Raw genomic sequence first — 16,305 nt, 5'->3', positions numbered from 1 at the left:
GTTATTCTAGTATGAAAAACAGTAATGTTGCTCTAACTTCCTGGCTTTTGATGTGAAATGTGAAATATGACAGGGGTTTCTTTGTACCTAGTTCACACCAATGTTGAAAAAAGCCAGTGGTGTAAAGTACTTCAGAAAAATACTTTAAAGTACTACTTAAGTAGTATTTTTGGGGGGTATCTGTACTTAACTATTTAGATTTTTGACTACTTTTAACTTCACTACATTCCTAAAGAAAAGTATGTGCTTCTTACTCCATACATTTGCCCAACGCCCAAAAGTACGCGTTACATATTGAATGCTTAGCAGGACCAAAAATGGACCAATTCACGCACTTATCAAGAGAACATCCCTGGTCATCTCTAGGATCGGGTACCCCCTGTTCATTCATAATAATCTAAAGGCCAAACGGATTCTTAATTTTATTTAACTAGGCATCAGATCCTAGACCAGCCCATCACATACTCTGAAATGCTTTATGAATATGGGCCCAGGTAGGCCTACTATGAAACAAAAAAATAAAAGAAATGCACACACTGAGATCAGTGTGAGATCCAACATCTGAGGACTACACACACATAATACATGTATTGAAGACATTGCTAGAGAATTAAGTGTTCATGACGTCATTATCAGAGCGTGTTGTGAGCAAAACGAGTTCAAATCGAATGCACATGCTCAGACTGCGGGGTCATACATTGCATGCTACGAACAAAGTGAATGTATTTGCTAGCTACGGATGATAAACTCGAATTGATCTACATATAGAAGTGATATTATCCAGTATTATTGGACTTACGTCTTCGTGTTAAGTGTGTGTTCGGTTCCTGATTATGTCAACAGCCGACGATTCACGTTACCAGAACGGTACGATGAGGGTTAGTTAGCTAACGCGTTAGCTAGCTGTTGTGGCTTAGCTAATTGACGCGTTAGCTAGCTGTTGTGGCTTAGCTAATCAAACCTGTTAACAGCAATGTTCTTCCTTGTCAGCTAAAGTTTTTTTCGTAATACTAAATGTAATACGACAGTAACTATCAATTGATACGTAGGTAGCTAACGTTAACTAGCTACATAAACAAGTTAGCCAGGGAACGTTAGGGGTTATCCACAGAAAGCAGCTAGATACTGTAGCTAGCCAGCCAGCTATTTGTGGTTTTTAAGTTAGTTAGTACTGTTTTTATTTTATTACACTGGACCCATGGCTCGCATGCTGATACTCACTCTGACAGCATATATATCTGGCTAGCTAACATTCACACCTCTTGTGTGACAAGTAACGTTAGGTAACTAGTTAGCTAGCCAACAGCAACGTTGAGTAATTCCATAGCTAGCTAGCTAACTACATCGTAACGTGGCTGCAAGTCAGAACGTGTTGGCGTAGTAAAAGAGTGCATTAGCTAGCGCTTCTGCCAAACATGCATGATAACAGACGACGATGACAATAAATATGGGCCATTACCAGGCTAATTGCCGTGACCTTGTTGAAGTACTTATTCTGTGAAAGCAAAAACACATTTTTGTGACTTTGTCCATCAGATCACGATGACAGAGTTGGAGGACAAACGTTCCGCAACCGCAAAGGCAGGGGTCCTTTTAGGGCCCATATGTATAGTGACCAGGGGCCAGGAGCACCAGGGACAAGAACAAGATATCGTGGTGGCCAAAAAGGCAGTGGCGGCCAGGGACCCAGAGCGAGATTTGACGATGAGGATGGAGATGTGGCAATGACAGACAGCAACTCCCAAGATGGGTCCTCCCAACACAGATTGTGGGTTTGTCATGCAAATTAGGTGGAATATTTAATTTAAAATCTTTATAGGTTTTATCATAGAAGTTATCCTTTTAACCCTCTCATGGTTTTACCTTGCCAGTAACCCTTACGGAAGGCCGAATCGCCGTGGTGATGACCGCTTTGATCGTGGCCGCAGAGGTGGAGGAGGTCACAGGGGTCGTGGTAATAACAGAGGGGATGGAGGTGGAGATGGCCGCAATACCTGGTTCAAGATATTTGTGAGTCAACATTGTGAATGAATTGGGTGGCTTTACTGATCTACTAAGCTGTCATCGATTGGATTGTAATTAACCAATGCTAATTTGTGACTCTTACAGGTCCCCTATGGAAAGAAATATGACAAAGACTGGCTCATAACAGCTCTGCAGAGTATCTGCTCTATACCCTTCACCCCAGTACATGTAAGTGACCACTGCCTAATGGCTCTTTTGCGTGGTCAAGTTAGTCCATAAATAGTTTAATTCCCATGTCCCTTGAAATTGTTTAATTTGATTGTTTTTAATATAACCTAAACTACGTTCTTTCTACACCTCTGTTTTCCAAAGTACCAAGTAGAGGGAAACCGAGCACAGTTCTATATTGACGATTCCATCACTGCGAATGCCTTGTTAAAGGTATCTCGGAAGATCACAGACAAAGAAGGCTACAAGGTACAATTTTTTTCCCCTTCCACAAGATCTCTGCCAGTTTGATCAATTAGTGTTAAGTGGAACATTTTGGCAGACTGGGAACCAGACATGAAAACGCATTATGTCATCAGGAGTTATGTGTGTGTGTGTATGCATGCACCCATCTCAGTAAACTAATCCATTTGATCTGAAGATGTGGTCGGATGCGCCATATGCAGGGTGTGAAGCAATTGCGGAGCCTGCAGAGGCCAAAACGAGCTCAGTACCCCATCACCTTGGACCTCCCAAATTTTGTAACAATGCGGAGGGCTCTGTATAACTCTGCATTGACATGATTTGTTGACGGTAGATGGGGGCGGTTTATCCTATAGAAAACACAAACTCACTTCATTGACAACTGCTCCACAAAGCTCAAGAAGTATGAATGCCCTGACTTCTGCTGAGGCCGTATCGTCATAAATGCTGCACGGCCGATGCAGATGTCGGATATACCACTTCTCTCTCCAGAATGCGCTCTCTCCCACCAATTTCTGCATGTATATTATTTCATAACTTCATTGTGTGAATTGTTAGTGTATTCAATTCCCCATTACATATATCACCAGTTGTACATTTACCGTTAATTCCTATAATTTCTAATCTACAGTGTTTGTTACTTTGATTTTGGGAATTTATCTTAATGCATTCAATATTATTATTCCAGTCTTCCCGTTATCATTGTCGTAGTGGACACATTGTTGGCAGAGTGCACAACCTACAGTGGTTCCTCCTTTAAAAGTTGCGAGTTTACACTGCGGGACTTGAAGGTACCCAGTGTCACGGCTTCATTGCTCCAGACCACCACAAGGAGGAATTAGAGCACTCATTATGCATTTGGATCCCAAGGATTTTATATGACTAATCATATCGAGTGTGACTTCAGCAAAGATGGCTGACAAAACATTACAGGGAAGCAAATGTATGTAGTTATAGCGTCATAACTAGTCCAGCAAAAACTGTACAATTGAGAGGAATATGTTAGTTATTGTAGAGGCAAACGATTGTGCGTATTATTTTGTCATAGAGTTAATTTACAAAAATCCCTATTTAAGCACAAAAAAAATCCCCAGCCATATTCAATGATTTGTATCATTATAACAAGCAGGGAGCAGGTTTCGAACCCTCAACACTCTAGCCCGAAGTCCAGCATGCTATCGACTGTGCCCAAATGTATTCATTGGGGTTGGGGCCGATTGTGGCTAAAAACTCTTGTCAATTGGACTCTTTAACGTGGAAAGGGGGAAAAGTATTATTATTTGTTGGAACTTGGAACAAATCATTTTCAGGACTATCTAGAAAAAGCAGCAGAGATGCGCAATAGGTTTCTAAGAAGAGGTTACTCTCCACAATGTGTGGAAGAAGCTCTTAATTTGGCATTGGGGAAAACATGAGATGACCTGCTACAAAAAAGACCCGCTAAAGAACTCTCTGTAATGTTCACAACTACATATACTTTGAACTCGCAAAAAGTGGGAGATGCAGTCAAGAAACACTGGCATGTTTTATTTGCGTGATAAATTGGTCCAAGGCCAACTGCCAGCCGCAAAATAAAATCAGCCAGAATGTTTTTGGATTTTCACCCTCCAGACATTATTCACCCTCCAGACATTATTTGTATGTTGTTGTAAATTTGAGCATAAATTATGTTTTTCTTACACCGTACCCAAGGATTTATGAAAACTTGCTTGGTAGGTCGATGTCCCCATTGTGTTTAATACGTTTTATGTACACACTTGATTTGAATATTTTTAAAATGCATATTGTTATATTTGGTAGCACTTATTTGTTTAACTTCACCTCCAACCCCTTTCCATGCGTGGAATGGATGTGGTGTGGCTAGGTCTACATAACAGTGCTAATTTTTTTAAAACTCACAAAAGCTCTGACGGAGGCTGTGAGGACGATATGTAAAGCGTATTAAAGATCAGTGATACGATCAAGAGCAGTGTGCGGGTTCCTTCCTCTTTTTCCTCATCTTATCCGGCTGTTGCACCTCCAAAAAAGATAGCTCAGATGTGCGAGTGCCTTTTGAATTTGACTTTACAAACAACAAGAGGGCTTAATTGTAAGTCGCTCTGGATAAGAGCGTCTGCTAAATTACTTAAATGTAAATGTAAATGTAATTGGAGTTTAAGTCTGCACGTTCAAACTAAAACAGTGTAACTAAAAAGAAAGCACACATTTTGTAATTCCCAAACCCTAAAAGTAATTGGAAAGGTAGATACAAATGATGTGTGACATTGTGGTTACAATAAAGAATGTAGCCCATCATGCAAGTGTTTCCTATTAGCAGGACAATAGACTTTTTATAGCCTGGCTACTGTTGTGAAAATCCCTCAACTTGCAATGTATCCGATGCTTAAGTACTCTAAAGTGTTACATTTCAAACTCAAAACAGCAGTACAGTATTTCTTCAACATCTTTATGCTTTCGAAAATAAAATAACGAGAAAAAAGGACGTTCAAATGCGGATGTTTATTTTCTCTTAATCTCCATTTGGGTATTGGTTAGACAAGAATTAGAAAATTAGGGTGCAGAAATGTTATGCTCTTAGTGCAAACTTTATGTAACTAGGCAAGTTATTTATGAACACATTTTTATTTACGATGACAGCCTACTCCTTCCTCGTAAATAACCCAGTACTGTACTGCCGACCGTCATTTTCCGTTCCAGCAAGTGCCCGTCAAAAGTTTAGACACACCTATTCATTCCAGAATTTTAGTGAATAGTGAAGACATCACAACTATGGAATCAGTACAAGGACAGCCTACTCCTTTCTCCCCAACGGGGATTTGAACCCTAGTCTCCCTAGTCTCCAACATTCTGTAGTACAGACATGGCCTGCTCTCCCTTATGTAAGGAATTAGACACTTTCCCATGTTTACTACAGTATGTATTGTAGACTGCACAGTAGCCTAATAAACACATTTTGTTAATAAAATAATGATGATAAATACTCTTTCAAAATGCAGTTGTACAGCTCCATATATTCCATTCCATCCTAACAGAAACCCTGAGGGTTTCTATTTTCATGGAATAGAAACACCATAATATTATTGAAATTAATTATGCAAGTACCAGTCAAGTTTGGACACCTACTCATTCCAGGATTTTTTTATTTTTACTATTTTCTACATTTTAGAATAATAGTGAAGACATCACAACTAATGAAATAACACACAGAATCAGTTAACAAATTCCTATTTCCAAAGACAGCCGACTCCTTCCTCCCCAACGGGGATTTGAACCCCGGTCTCCCGCGTGCCCTGCATTATGTTGTACAGACATGGCCTGCTCTCCCTTATGTAAGGAATTAGGGACTTTCCCATGTTTTCTATAGTATGTATTGTTGACTGCACAGTGGCCTAATAAACAAATAAACACATTTCCTTAATAAAATAATGATAAATACTTTCAAAATGCAGATGTTGATTTTTAGTTATGGATCCATAATGAATTACTATGGGAATAAATATCAGTGATTTACAGAAATATTGGAAAAAGGTTGTCTAATTAAGGCAAACAATTTAGAATCCTCCAATCCTGTAGCCTACTCCCGACAGTCATGTTGTACATCACCATATTTTCCATTCCACCCTGAGAGTTTCGTTTTTCTCTCACCATAATATTAATCAAATTGAGCCACATTTATTCAAATCAATCCCATATACTATGTTATTACAAAAAAGGTTTTAAATTCTCTGGTAATGCCAATACGGAATGCCCTCTGGTGGTCAAACTAGCAATAACTTGCAGTAACAGGAAAAATGGCTGATAATTAAATTACGTGCTGCGGAAGCACACAAGGTGTGCCGCAGTATGACGCAACTTTTAAAGGAGGAACCACTTGTGAGAATCAAGTTTTGGTTTATTTCATTTACGAGTTTTGTCAATTTAGTCATTGTCTGAAAACCATAACTGGCATGCAGACCGGTAGAAATGGTAAGATGAATTTGCATTCAACATGAGAAAGGTTGCCGACTCCTCACGTAGCTTATTACTGTCAACTTCAGGAGCGTAATAGCAGAATCTGAGTGAGGAGAAAAATTGGGTCAGGGTAAGTTTTTTTCCCTTTTTTTTCTGGTTATCTAGATCTCTGGCACCCTCTTGAGGTATGTCCTGTTTCATCAAACCGCGAGCTCAATACATATAGTTGATTTTACTAAAACACAGGGTGTGTGTGTATATGGAGAAATACACGTACATGTTCTTGTTTTTTTGACCAATCGATTGGCCAAAAGAACAGAACTTTCTGTTTTAGTCAAGGACAGACCTAGTTTTATATCATATTGTACAACAACATCTGATGAAACTAACACTGTAAAAGTGAGATTTAAAACATTTAAAAATAAATAAAAAATATTATTTCCTGATTGTTGCTGGACTACACAGGACCTACTAATCAGCAGATTTGCATGGGTGGAAGTTTCGGCTTTGCATGGTGACATCCCCATGCGGTAAATTTTGTTTTTTAGAACAATAACAAAGACGTCCAAATAACGGCTAGTTTTCAGTTTTCCCCTTAACTCACACAACAGCCAGGCAGTCCTAGCAAACATATTTATTGAGAAATAGTTTTTCGCTCAAAGGCTATTTTTGCCCATTTTAATGGAGATTATTACAGTACGGTACTTAATTGTTACCCAGAAATGATTTGATATTGATATAAAAACAGCTGAGGCCAGGTTAATGGTTTGAGGATGGCAAATCAGTAAGGATAGGACCATCATTAGGATCTTGAGAAGGGGTCAAGCGGTGGTTAATGATTAGGGCTTCCAATTGGAATTCAAGGAGAACCATTTCTCCTTGGGGATACTCATTAGAAGACATGCCATTCACTCCTCCAACTTCCATCTTTCCAGGTGACTGTACTGATGAATCCCTGTCCTCCACCCTCCTTTCTTCAGTCTGAACTAAAGCCAGCTGATCTGGAGCACCTAAAGGTAAGACAAGGAGACCCACTGTTAATGAATAGAAGATGGAGTGATGGGTTTTAATAAAGTACATTATTATGCATGGAGATGTATGGGCTGAATGTCTATTAAAACCCTTTTTCCCCTCATTAGCAATGCATGGCTAAACGCTTTGATGGCTCTCAACAAGCCCTGGACTTGAACAACATCCGGATAGACCCAGGTAAGCACACGGCAAGAGCAGTTAGTCACATCAAATATTTTTCACTGTACATTTACATTATATGACATGGATTTTGGTAGTGCCATCTAACAGTCCTACGCTTCCCTGATTTTCACAGACCTGGTTTCCCAGAACATTGATGTGACATTGAACAGAAAGAACTCTATGCACGCTGTTATTAAGATAATTGAGGAGAACATTCCAGAGGTATGGATGAGGCCCTTACTTGTAGCTGAATAATATGTATGCTTTCCTTTCCACTGATCCCTACTTGTTTCCTTCCATAGCTTGTTTGTCTGAACATCAGCAACAACAAGCTGTTTAGGCTGGATGACCTGTCAGAGCTGGTCAACAAGGCTCCAAACTTGAAGACACTCAATCTTTCTCATAATGAGGTGAGGAGATCGGGTCTGGTTGAGGCACAATGGGTTGTTACTCAAACACTGATCCTTACTGGGATTGCACAAAGTTCTGTTGCTTTTCAGTTATCCACATAATTCATTTAGTAAATTGACTACTCTTGGGGACTAGGAGTTCTCTCTCTGTCAGATCTTTAGAGTATCAATTAGGCTACTGGCTGTTTGATTAGATTTTATTGTCCCTACCATTCCAGTTAAAGACAGAGCGTGAGCTGGATAGGATCAAGGGTCTTAAGCTGGTGGAGCTATGGCTGGAGAGGAATCCCCTTTGCGACTATTTCAAGGACCATGCTTCTTACATAAGGTCAGTCTGTGCTCAGGATGGGTGGGTGGGTAATAGTATGATGCTGACAGTGTGTTGTGAGGTGTATGGGGGGGGGGGTTAGTTTAGCTCTCTATTCCCTGTATTTCAGGGGGGAACTTGAATGTATTCAGAAAATTCCCGTGCTGTGGGAAATTATGTTATTTATGGATTATATGATTCAGGAAGGACATGTTGGGTGTGGTACTACTGAATAGTAACGCGCCGCTCAAATTTGAAAGAACTGGAGTGGCTTAGTGAACACCATCCTATCAGAGAGCCTCTCACTGAGCCCTCCCACTTTACTACAATAACATATGTGGTGAAGAAGTTAAGATTTCAGATGATCTGTTCTTAGACAATGTTTTGGTTTATGTTGGAATCCTACAAATACCCTACTCAATGCTTGTGGGGAAGCACCAGAATTCAAATGTAATACCACCTTTATGATTCTTTTAATTTAAGGTCCATGCATGCCATACCTGCCGAAGTTTTGACATGATCAAACCATTAACCTCTTCACGCCATATACCTCAACATTAACCAGCTTAACACATGGTGTATTTGAGGATAATGGCTACATCTATCACTTTAATTATTCTCCACCCCTCCCCCTTCTAGATGCAGGTTCAACTGTCTGAGTGCTCTTTGTCTGTCTCGCTCTACCTCTCCGAAACTCTGCAGCTCATCTTTACCTTCCATCTTTTTCTGCAGTGGAGATGGCCCTGTGCCCCCTACAGACACCTCTGTATAAAATGTTTACATAAAGAAAGGAAATCCATATAATTTAAATGTCGAGAAGTATTCGCTCGAGCACACACACACACACTTATCTTGGATAATACTGACCACAGCATTTTGACCCGTAGTAGTCATTGAGACCCATACTTTGGGAGGAGCTTGGATTAAGAAAATTGCATTGTGGAAAGGGATTCCTTAAATATTCATATGGGAAACATGGGAAACATGGTATTTACTATCTGCTTGTGCTACATGCTGATTGGGCTATGGTACCTCCTTCCATCCTCCCCTATAACGGGTCCTGAAATGTGGCCAGTGAAGAGGGCTGGTTAGCCAATGACGGGTAAGATCCCACCTTTGATACCGGGACAACCTAAGACAGGCACAGCCGTGCATCTGGCCACATCGTACGCACGCACGTACATGCAGTATATGCTAAGCAAAGAAGACATTGAAGTGAAGAAGAAAATGAAGGTGAAGATTTGCTCTACAGGCCTGGGGTTGGAGAGGGAGAGAGGTTTCCACAAAGCCAAGCAGAGTCCCCAAATACAAGCTTTCTCATAATTCCCTTAAGTCTAACATGCCTTTACTTCAAGGCTTGTTTGTTTTTCGCAGGTTGGTGGACACGTCCTCAGAATGTAACAGCCAGAGAGGAGGAGAGGCTTTGAAAATGAGGGACACAAAGATGCATTTATTGAGAGACCCTCAATCAGTGGGATTTCAATATAGGAAGTTGATTTCCTTTTAAGGATATGACTCTTAAAGTTTCTGTGGGCATAAAGACATGCAGTCATGTCAATGTTCACTGATCAAGTCCTCAGATATCGCTCTCAACATGTTTCCCTAAAAATATCAAACAAAAACACCTTTGCTTGAATGCCTTATTTATTTTTAACCACCCCCGGAATGTTAAAGTTGAAGTGGGGTCCAAAATGTAATTTATAATTTATTCTGGTACAAAATGTGTTGTGTGAGATGCAGTATAATTCTTGCGTCAATCAATGCAAGCAACAAAGAGCTACTTCCAATAGTGCTCTGTCTGTAGTGGTGCTCAGGGCCCAACTTTCATGTTCTCTATCACTCTGTTTATCTTTTCAGTTCTATTTGTGTGTATTGTCTTCATCTGAAGGGGATGCTGTGCATGGCCTCCTCAATTTACTCGTTTTCTACTCCTAGTGACATTGCATCATCTATCAAAGCTTTTTGTGAACTCCCCTTTGCTGTTTTGGTTTGATACGGCGACTCTGTCTTGTTCTATGTTACCATAAGTCTAGCGCTTCCCTCCATCCCCCTCTGTTCTACATATCGCTATGGCTTTGGTGAAATACACTGATGGCAAGTGTGTAGTTGCTTTCTACATGAAACGACAGGGTGTAAACTTTAACCAGCCTTTATGTAACGGATTAACCCCTCATAACCCTGCTTCATGGAATTCATTCATCTCCAACAGTCTATCATCACCTCTACATCTCATCCCTGCAGTCTTTAGATTCCATTTCACTATCTCTTGGTTCTATGACGTGTGTATCGGACAGCTCAAACATGCAACATCTAGTTTTACTACGGTACCACCCTTGTGGACTCTACCAATCACATTGGCCACATCACACGTCTGAATTACCAGTCCACTCCCCTATGCGTGTGAAAAGCACTGATCTTTCTCTTGTTGGTATGAGCGCTCACAACCAACGTTCACACCCCTACCCCTACCACCCCTTCCAAGACAGCGTGTGTCAGTGTGTTTCGGCGTGTAGGGGGGACGGTGAGTATCACAAAGGGGTGAGTACATTGCCACAGGAAAGGGGGCCGGGGTGGGTGGCGAAATCGGGACTGTCGCTGTAGATTTATTTGACATTTGATTTATCTGTATTATCTGTATCCCTGTTCATATTAGTACATGAGGACGTGTAACATTAAGTACCTCTTCACTGATATGCAGAGCTGATTAGTTCATGATCAGGCATGGGTGTGGTCTATCCTGAACAATCAAATATGAAGTTCAAACCACCCTGATAATGACAAATCAAGTCCATTGGTCTTTGGCCAAATTCCTCCCCTAATTTTTGTTAATTGTCTGGACGGGGATTATATCAACATTTGGGCAGCTATTAGAGATTATTATCCATGGATGAGGCTGTGAGTGCATGAGCAAACGTGTGTGTGTGTGTGGTTAAATGGTATTCAGGGGGATGACTCAAGAGTCTCTTATAATTTGGTCAGCAGCACTAACTCCCGTGTCTTGTATCTTCTGTGTTTTTGTGAATGTCGGACAGCACGGTGAGAGAGAGGTTCCCCAGGCTTCTCAAACTGGTAAGGATTCTAAATTCATCCTTTTCCATTCCGTTTTTGATATTATTATAATTGTATTTGTGAAACCTTTTCAACTCTTTAATGAGTTATTTTAGTTCTCTCCTTGACCTCTCTGTCTCTCACTAGGATGGTCAGGATCTCCCCCCTCCTATAGTCTTTGATGTGGAGGTGACTCCTGCTGCCCTTCCACCCTGCAAGGTAATACATACAACCAATTGTTTATCATTCTGGGCTGTGCATGTAATCACCTTTGTCAAAATAGGAGATTTTTCTTTACTTTACAATTTCTTTACTTTTGACTGCTGTCACAGGCCAGCTACTTCTGCTCAGAAGAGATCAAGACTCCCATCCTCGCCTTCCTACAACAGTGAGTTTGCACTTAGCTCTTTATATGTGTAACAGGGAAAGACGATGGAATCCACAGATACACACTAAGCCTGAACCCAAAACACTGACTCGCTAAAATGTATATTATTGTTATAAATGGTTAGAACAAAAGGGGAGAATGATTTGATGTCATTTGGATTATTCTTTAAACGACAAATTGATCTGCAATAGAACATCTATCTGTACCGATTGGAAATGTAAGTTGTATGTTTCTTCTGATGTAACTTAAACCCCCCCCCCCCCCCCCACTTTTTTTTGTAGATACTACAGTGTGTATGACTCCGGGGACAGACAACCTTTGTTAGATGCCTACCATGATGGAGCGACCTTCTCCTTGAGCATGTTCATTACCATGCAGAACCCATCCAGGTACCCCCTCGGCTAGTTGTTAATGTCTCCAGCAGCATAAACAGTGTATTATAAACATGCTCAGCAGCACCTATTTGTCACCTGTTTCTAACATAGTCAGTCACTGTCTCCAGGTGCAGTCTCGGAGATTACCATAAAGACACTCGGAACCTGAAAAAGCTCAAAGATCCCTGTGAGTCTCTTCTGATTCTCTAGTTCAAAGTTTTGAGAAGTAATGGTTGATGTCATTGTCATCTCTTTCAGTGCAAATTTAGTCTCTGAATAAAGTAAACCTCTTGGTTGTGAAAGTCACTCATATACACAAAGTAAAAGACTACATTGAGAGTAACATCTTTGTTCTTAAATAAACCCTCTTGCCCTCTGTTCTTTCAGCCACACGATTCCGCTTACTGAAGCACACCCGTCTGAATGTGGTGGCTTTCCTGAATGAACTGCCCAAAACGCACCATGACACCGCATCGCTAAATGTGGACGTCAACACCTTCACCGTGAGTAGAATTCACTTCTAACCATCAACTCGCATGCATGACCATCCTTGATTTCATAGCTTCAATCTCTTCTCTCTCCACTTTTACAGAACACGTTACTGTCGTTCACAGTCACTGGAGTGTTCAAAGAAGGTATGCTTTTTAAAACTTTTAAAACTTATTATACTGTTTCCCACATTTTCATTAGCAAAAAAAGTAATTAACCATGTCTCTTTCACCCTAGTTGAAGGTAAATCCCGAGACTCTGTCAGAGCTTTTTCTCGGGTGTTCATCACAGTGCCGGCTGGAGGGACAAGGTAGGTCTAGACATTTGTACCAGACCACAAGCATAGAGATGGTTCCTCAATATACTATGTTAACAAAAGTATATGGACACCCCTTCAAATTAGTGGATTAGACTATTGTAGCCACACTCGTTGCTGACAGGTATATAAAATCGAGCACACAACCATGCAATTGCTATAGACAAACATTGGCAGTAGACTGGCCTTCATCGTGGCACCATCACAAGATGCCACCTTTCCAACAAGTCGGTTTGAATTTCTGTCCTGCTAGAGGTGCCCCGGTCATGTGAAGTGGAAACGTCTAGGAGCAACAACAGCTCAGCCGCAAAGTGGTAGTCCACACAAGCTTACAGAACGGGACCACCGAGTGCTGAAGCGCTTTGTCCTTGGTTGCAACACTCACTACAGAGTGCCAACCTGCCTCTGGAAGCAACATCAGCACAGGAACTTTTTGTTGGGTAGCCGCACACAGGCCTAAGATCACAATGCCAAGCATTGACTGGAGTGGTGTAAAGCTCGCTGCCATTGGACTCTAGAGCAGTGGAAACACCTTCCGTGGAGTGATGAATCACGCTTCACCATCTGGCAGTCCGACGGATTAATCTGGGTTTCGGTCGAAGGCCAGGAGAACGCTACCATAATGCCAACTGTTATGTTTGGTGGAGGAGGAATAATGGATTGGGGTTGTTTTTCATGGTTTGGGTTAGGCCCCTTAGATTCTGTTCTTCCACCATTGTGGCAACCGTTTAGGGAAGACCATTCCGGTTTCTGCATGACAATGCCCCTGTGCACAAAGCGAGTTTCATACAGAAGTAGTTTGTCGGGCCTCCCGGGTGGCGCAGTGGTTAAGGGCGCTGTACTGCAGCGCCAGCTGTGCCATCAGAGTCCCTGGGTTCGCGCCCAGGCTCTGTCGTAACCGGCCGCGACCGGGAGGTCCGTGGGGCGACGCACAATTGGCCTAGCGTCGCCCGGGTTAGGGAGGGCTTGGTCGGTAGGGGTGTCCTTGTCTCATCGCGCACCAGCGACTCTTGTGGCGGGCTGGGCGCAGTGTGCGCTAGCCAAGGTGGCCAGGTGCACAGTGTTTCCTCCGGCGCATTGGTGCGGCTGGCTTCCGGGTTGGATGCGCACTGTGTTAAGAAGCAGTGCGGCTTGGTTGGGTTGTGTATCGGAGGACGCATGACTTTCAACCTTCATCTCTCCCGAACCCGTACGGGAGTTGTAGCGATGAGACAAGATAGTAGCTACTACAACAATTGGATACCACGAAATTGGGGAGAAAAGGGGTAAAATTTTGAAAAAGTAGTTTGTCGAGGTCGGTGTGGAAGAACTTGACTAGACTGCACAGAGCCTCAACCCCATCGAACACCTTTGGGATGAAATGGAACGCCGATTGCGAGCCAAGCCTAAACGCCCAACATCAGTGCCCGACATCACTAATGTTCTTGTGGCTGAATGGAAGCAAGTCAACGCAGCAATGTTCCAACATCTAGTGGAAAACCTTCCCAGAAGAGTGGAGGCTGTTATAGCAGTATTAATGCTCATGATTTTGGAATGAGATGTTTGACGAGCAGTCTTTTGGTCATTTAGTGTATTGACAACTCTGCTAGATGACTTGACTGTAACTCAGTATAATAAAAGATATGTGTAATGTCGTCTTTTTTGTTTGTCTTTGTTTCAACAGTCTTTGCATAGTAAACGACGAGCTTTTTGTTCGTAATGCTACAACTGAGGAGATCCGGCGGGCCTTTGTTGCACCCGCTCCCACACCATCCAGCAGCCCTGTCCCCACCCTCTCAGCTCCCCAGCAAGAGATGCTTTCTGCCTTCTCCCTAAAGTCCGGCATGAACCTGGAATGGTCCCAGAAGTGAGTGGCACACAGTTAACTTGCATTTGATTTTAGAGTGGCTGCGGATCTAACTTTTCTGGACCCTCTTCCCGACAGCGAAAGGCTCTGAAGCGTCTGCGCATGATTCTCTACTTACGCAGTCTGTGCTCTAGAGAACAGGCTACTCTGGTGAATGCTGCTTGTCTAATAAAGTTAGATCAAAGCTGAATCAATGTCTGCAAGATCACATAATGATAGTATTGTACATAACAGCATAACGTTACTGTAAGACAAACATCTCATTGAGATTTTAGGAGGATCGATTGGTCCATTTTTGTAATCATGTAGCCAGAACTCAGAGCGCCACTATGCAAAATATGTACATTGATTAAGTTAGACCCAGGTAGGCTATGCTACAGTTTTACGCCATTTGCTGTAAAGGTTGCTCACTGTACATAATTCGAAACACACCGTTTAACTCAAGATCTAAAGCATCTCCCCTTGAAACTGATTGAGATCAAATGGTTGGTATGCAGATGCTGCATGGACGTTACACCTGTAATATGCATCATTCACAATTGACAGTGGGACCGTGTGTGTGTGTAAAGTAGATCTAAAGAAACATGCGCAGAATGTGATTAGGATATTCAGCTCTGGGGAGTGGACAGACACTAAAACCAGTAGATAGTGGTAGCGCTGATGTCATCCACTTGTTCCTATAGAAAACTCCCGATTTGAAGCGTGCCATATTTCTGAATGGTACCAACAACAAAAAAAATCACGTTGAAAGTGGCCGTAACTAGCAAAGGGTCATGGTTGACGTAGTTTTCATACTGCCTGAATCAACCGGGGCCTGTGATTGGTCTGTTTCAGCACAAACTTATTTTAGAGCCAAAAACATTTTGGGGGGGCTTATTGTAATTTACATGGGCACACCAGGACTTTTTCCACCGCTAGGTTGCAACGCAGTAGCGCTCATGCTTCAGACTGGACACTGGGTGCCTTCTCTCTACAGATCTGCAGCCATGGCCTAGATTAAGTGGGCTCAAGTAGTGAAACACTGCTTCATGATGTTGGGTTTTAGCTTACTTGATCAATGTATTTCAGATGCCTGCAGGACAATGAGTGGGATTTCAACCGAGCAGGGCAGGTCTTCACAGACCTTAAGGTAAATGCTTGATCCTAGTATATCGAATGGAGCAATGTGTGTTGCTTTCGTTTGACTGAATGTCTCTTAATGTTTAGTACCCTTAAGAGCTTCATACTGAACTTCTGTTTCTCCTCAGGCTCATGGAAAGATCCCAGATGTCGCTTTCATAAAGTGAATAGGAATGATTGGAGCTTTTTAAATGGTCACTTATTCCCTTTTGATTCTTAATCCCCTCCTGGATTACTAGATAACAAGCATTTCATTGTCATTAAAATTAAAAGTGAACATATTCATGTCTGCTTGTCATTTTGCATTGTTGATTGCACAAACCTTAAGGATTCAAATGAACTGCTATGCCTTTAAAGCATATCTAAACCTCTAGGATGAGTTAATTTTACATGTTGAATTTGGCATGGACTGCCATGCCATCATCCA

General features: G+C 41.8%; 1 protein-coding gene across 1 annotated transcript; it reads left to right on the top strand.

Annotated features, from left to right (window-relative positions):
* The first annotated feature begins 653 nt into the window (after positions 1–653).
* On the top strand, positions 654–16,168 carry LOC124007689 (nuclear RNA export factor 1-like). The gene is made up of 21 exons (XM_046318381.1): positions 654–867; positions 1,537–1,768; positions 1,872–2,010; positions 2,110–2,193; positions 2,338–2,442; positions 7,323–7,403; positions 7,527–7,596; positions 7,715–7,803; positions 7,884–7,991; positions 8,210–8,319; positions 11,331–11,367; positions 11,494–11,565; positions 11,679–11,734; positions 12,016–12,123; positions 12,237–12,295; positions 12,496–12,611; positions 12,701–12,743; positions 12,835–12,907; positions 14,577–14,759; positions 15,828–15,888; positions 16,007–16,168. The coding sequence occupies exons 1-21, from the start codon at positions 834–836 to the stop codon at positions 16,043–16,045; spliced, it is 1,899 nt and encodes a 632-aa protein (XP_046174337.1). The 5' UTR covers positions 654–833; the 3' UTR covers positions 16,046–16,168.
* The last annotated feature ends 137 nt before the right edge of the window (positions 16,169–16,305 follow it).

Source organism: Oncorhynchus gorbuscha, linkage group LG02 (assembly GCF_021184085.1).
Source record: "Oncorhynchus gorbuscha isolate QuinsamMale2020 ecotype Even-year linkage group LG02, OgorEven_v1.0, whole genome shotgun sequence".
Lineage (NCBI taxonomy): Eukaryota > Metazoa > Chordata > Actinopteri > Salmoniformes > Salmonidae > Oncorhynchus > Oncorhynchus gorbuscha.
Note: the sequence above shows the minus strand (reverse complement) of the source record. Positions and strands in the feature narration are given on the sequence as shown.

Excerpts from the sequence above, each read along its gene's own strand:
- LOC124007689 (XM_046318381.1), top strand. The coding sequence starts at position 834 with ATGTCAACAGCCGACGATTCACGTTACCAGAACG. Across the intron at positions 7,804-7,883 it reads TTGAGGAGAACATTCCAGAG|CTTGTTTGTCTGAACATCAG; the intron begins GTATGGATGAGG and ends TTCCTTCCATAG. Across the intron at positions 12,124-12,236 it reads ACCATGCAGAACCCATCCAG|GTGCAGTCTCGGAGATTACC; the intron begins GTACCCCCTCGG and ends CACTGTCTCCAG.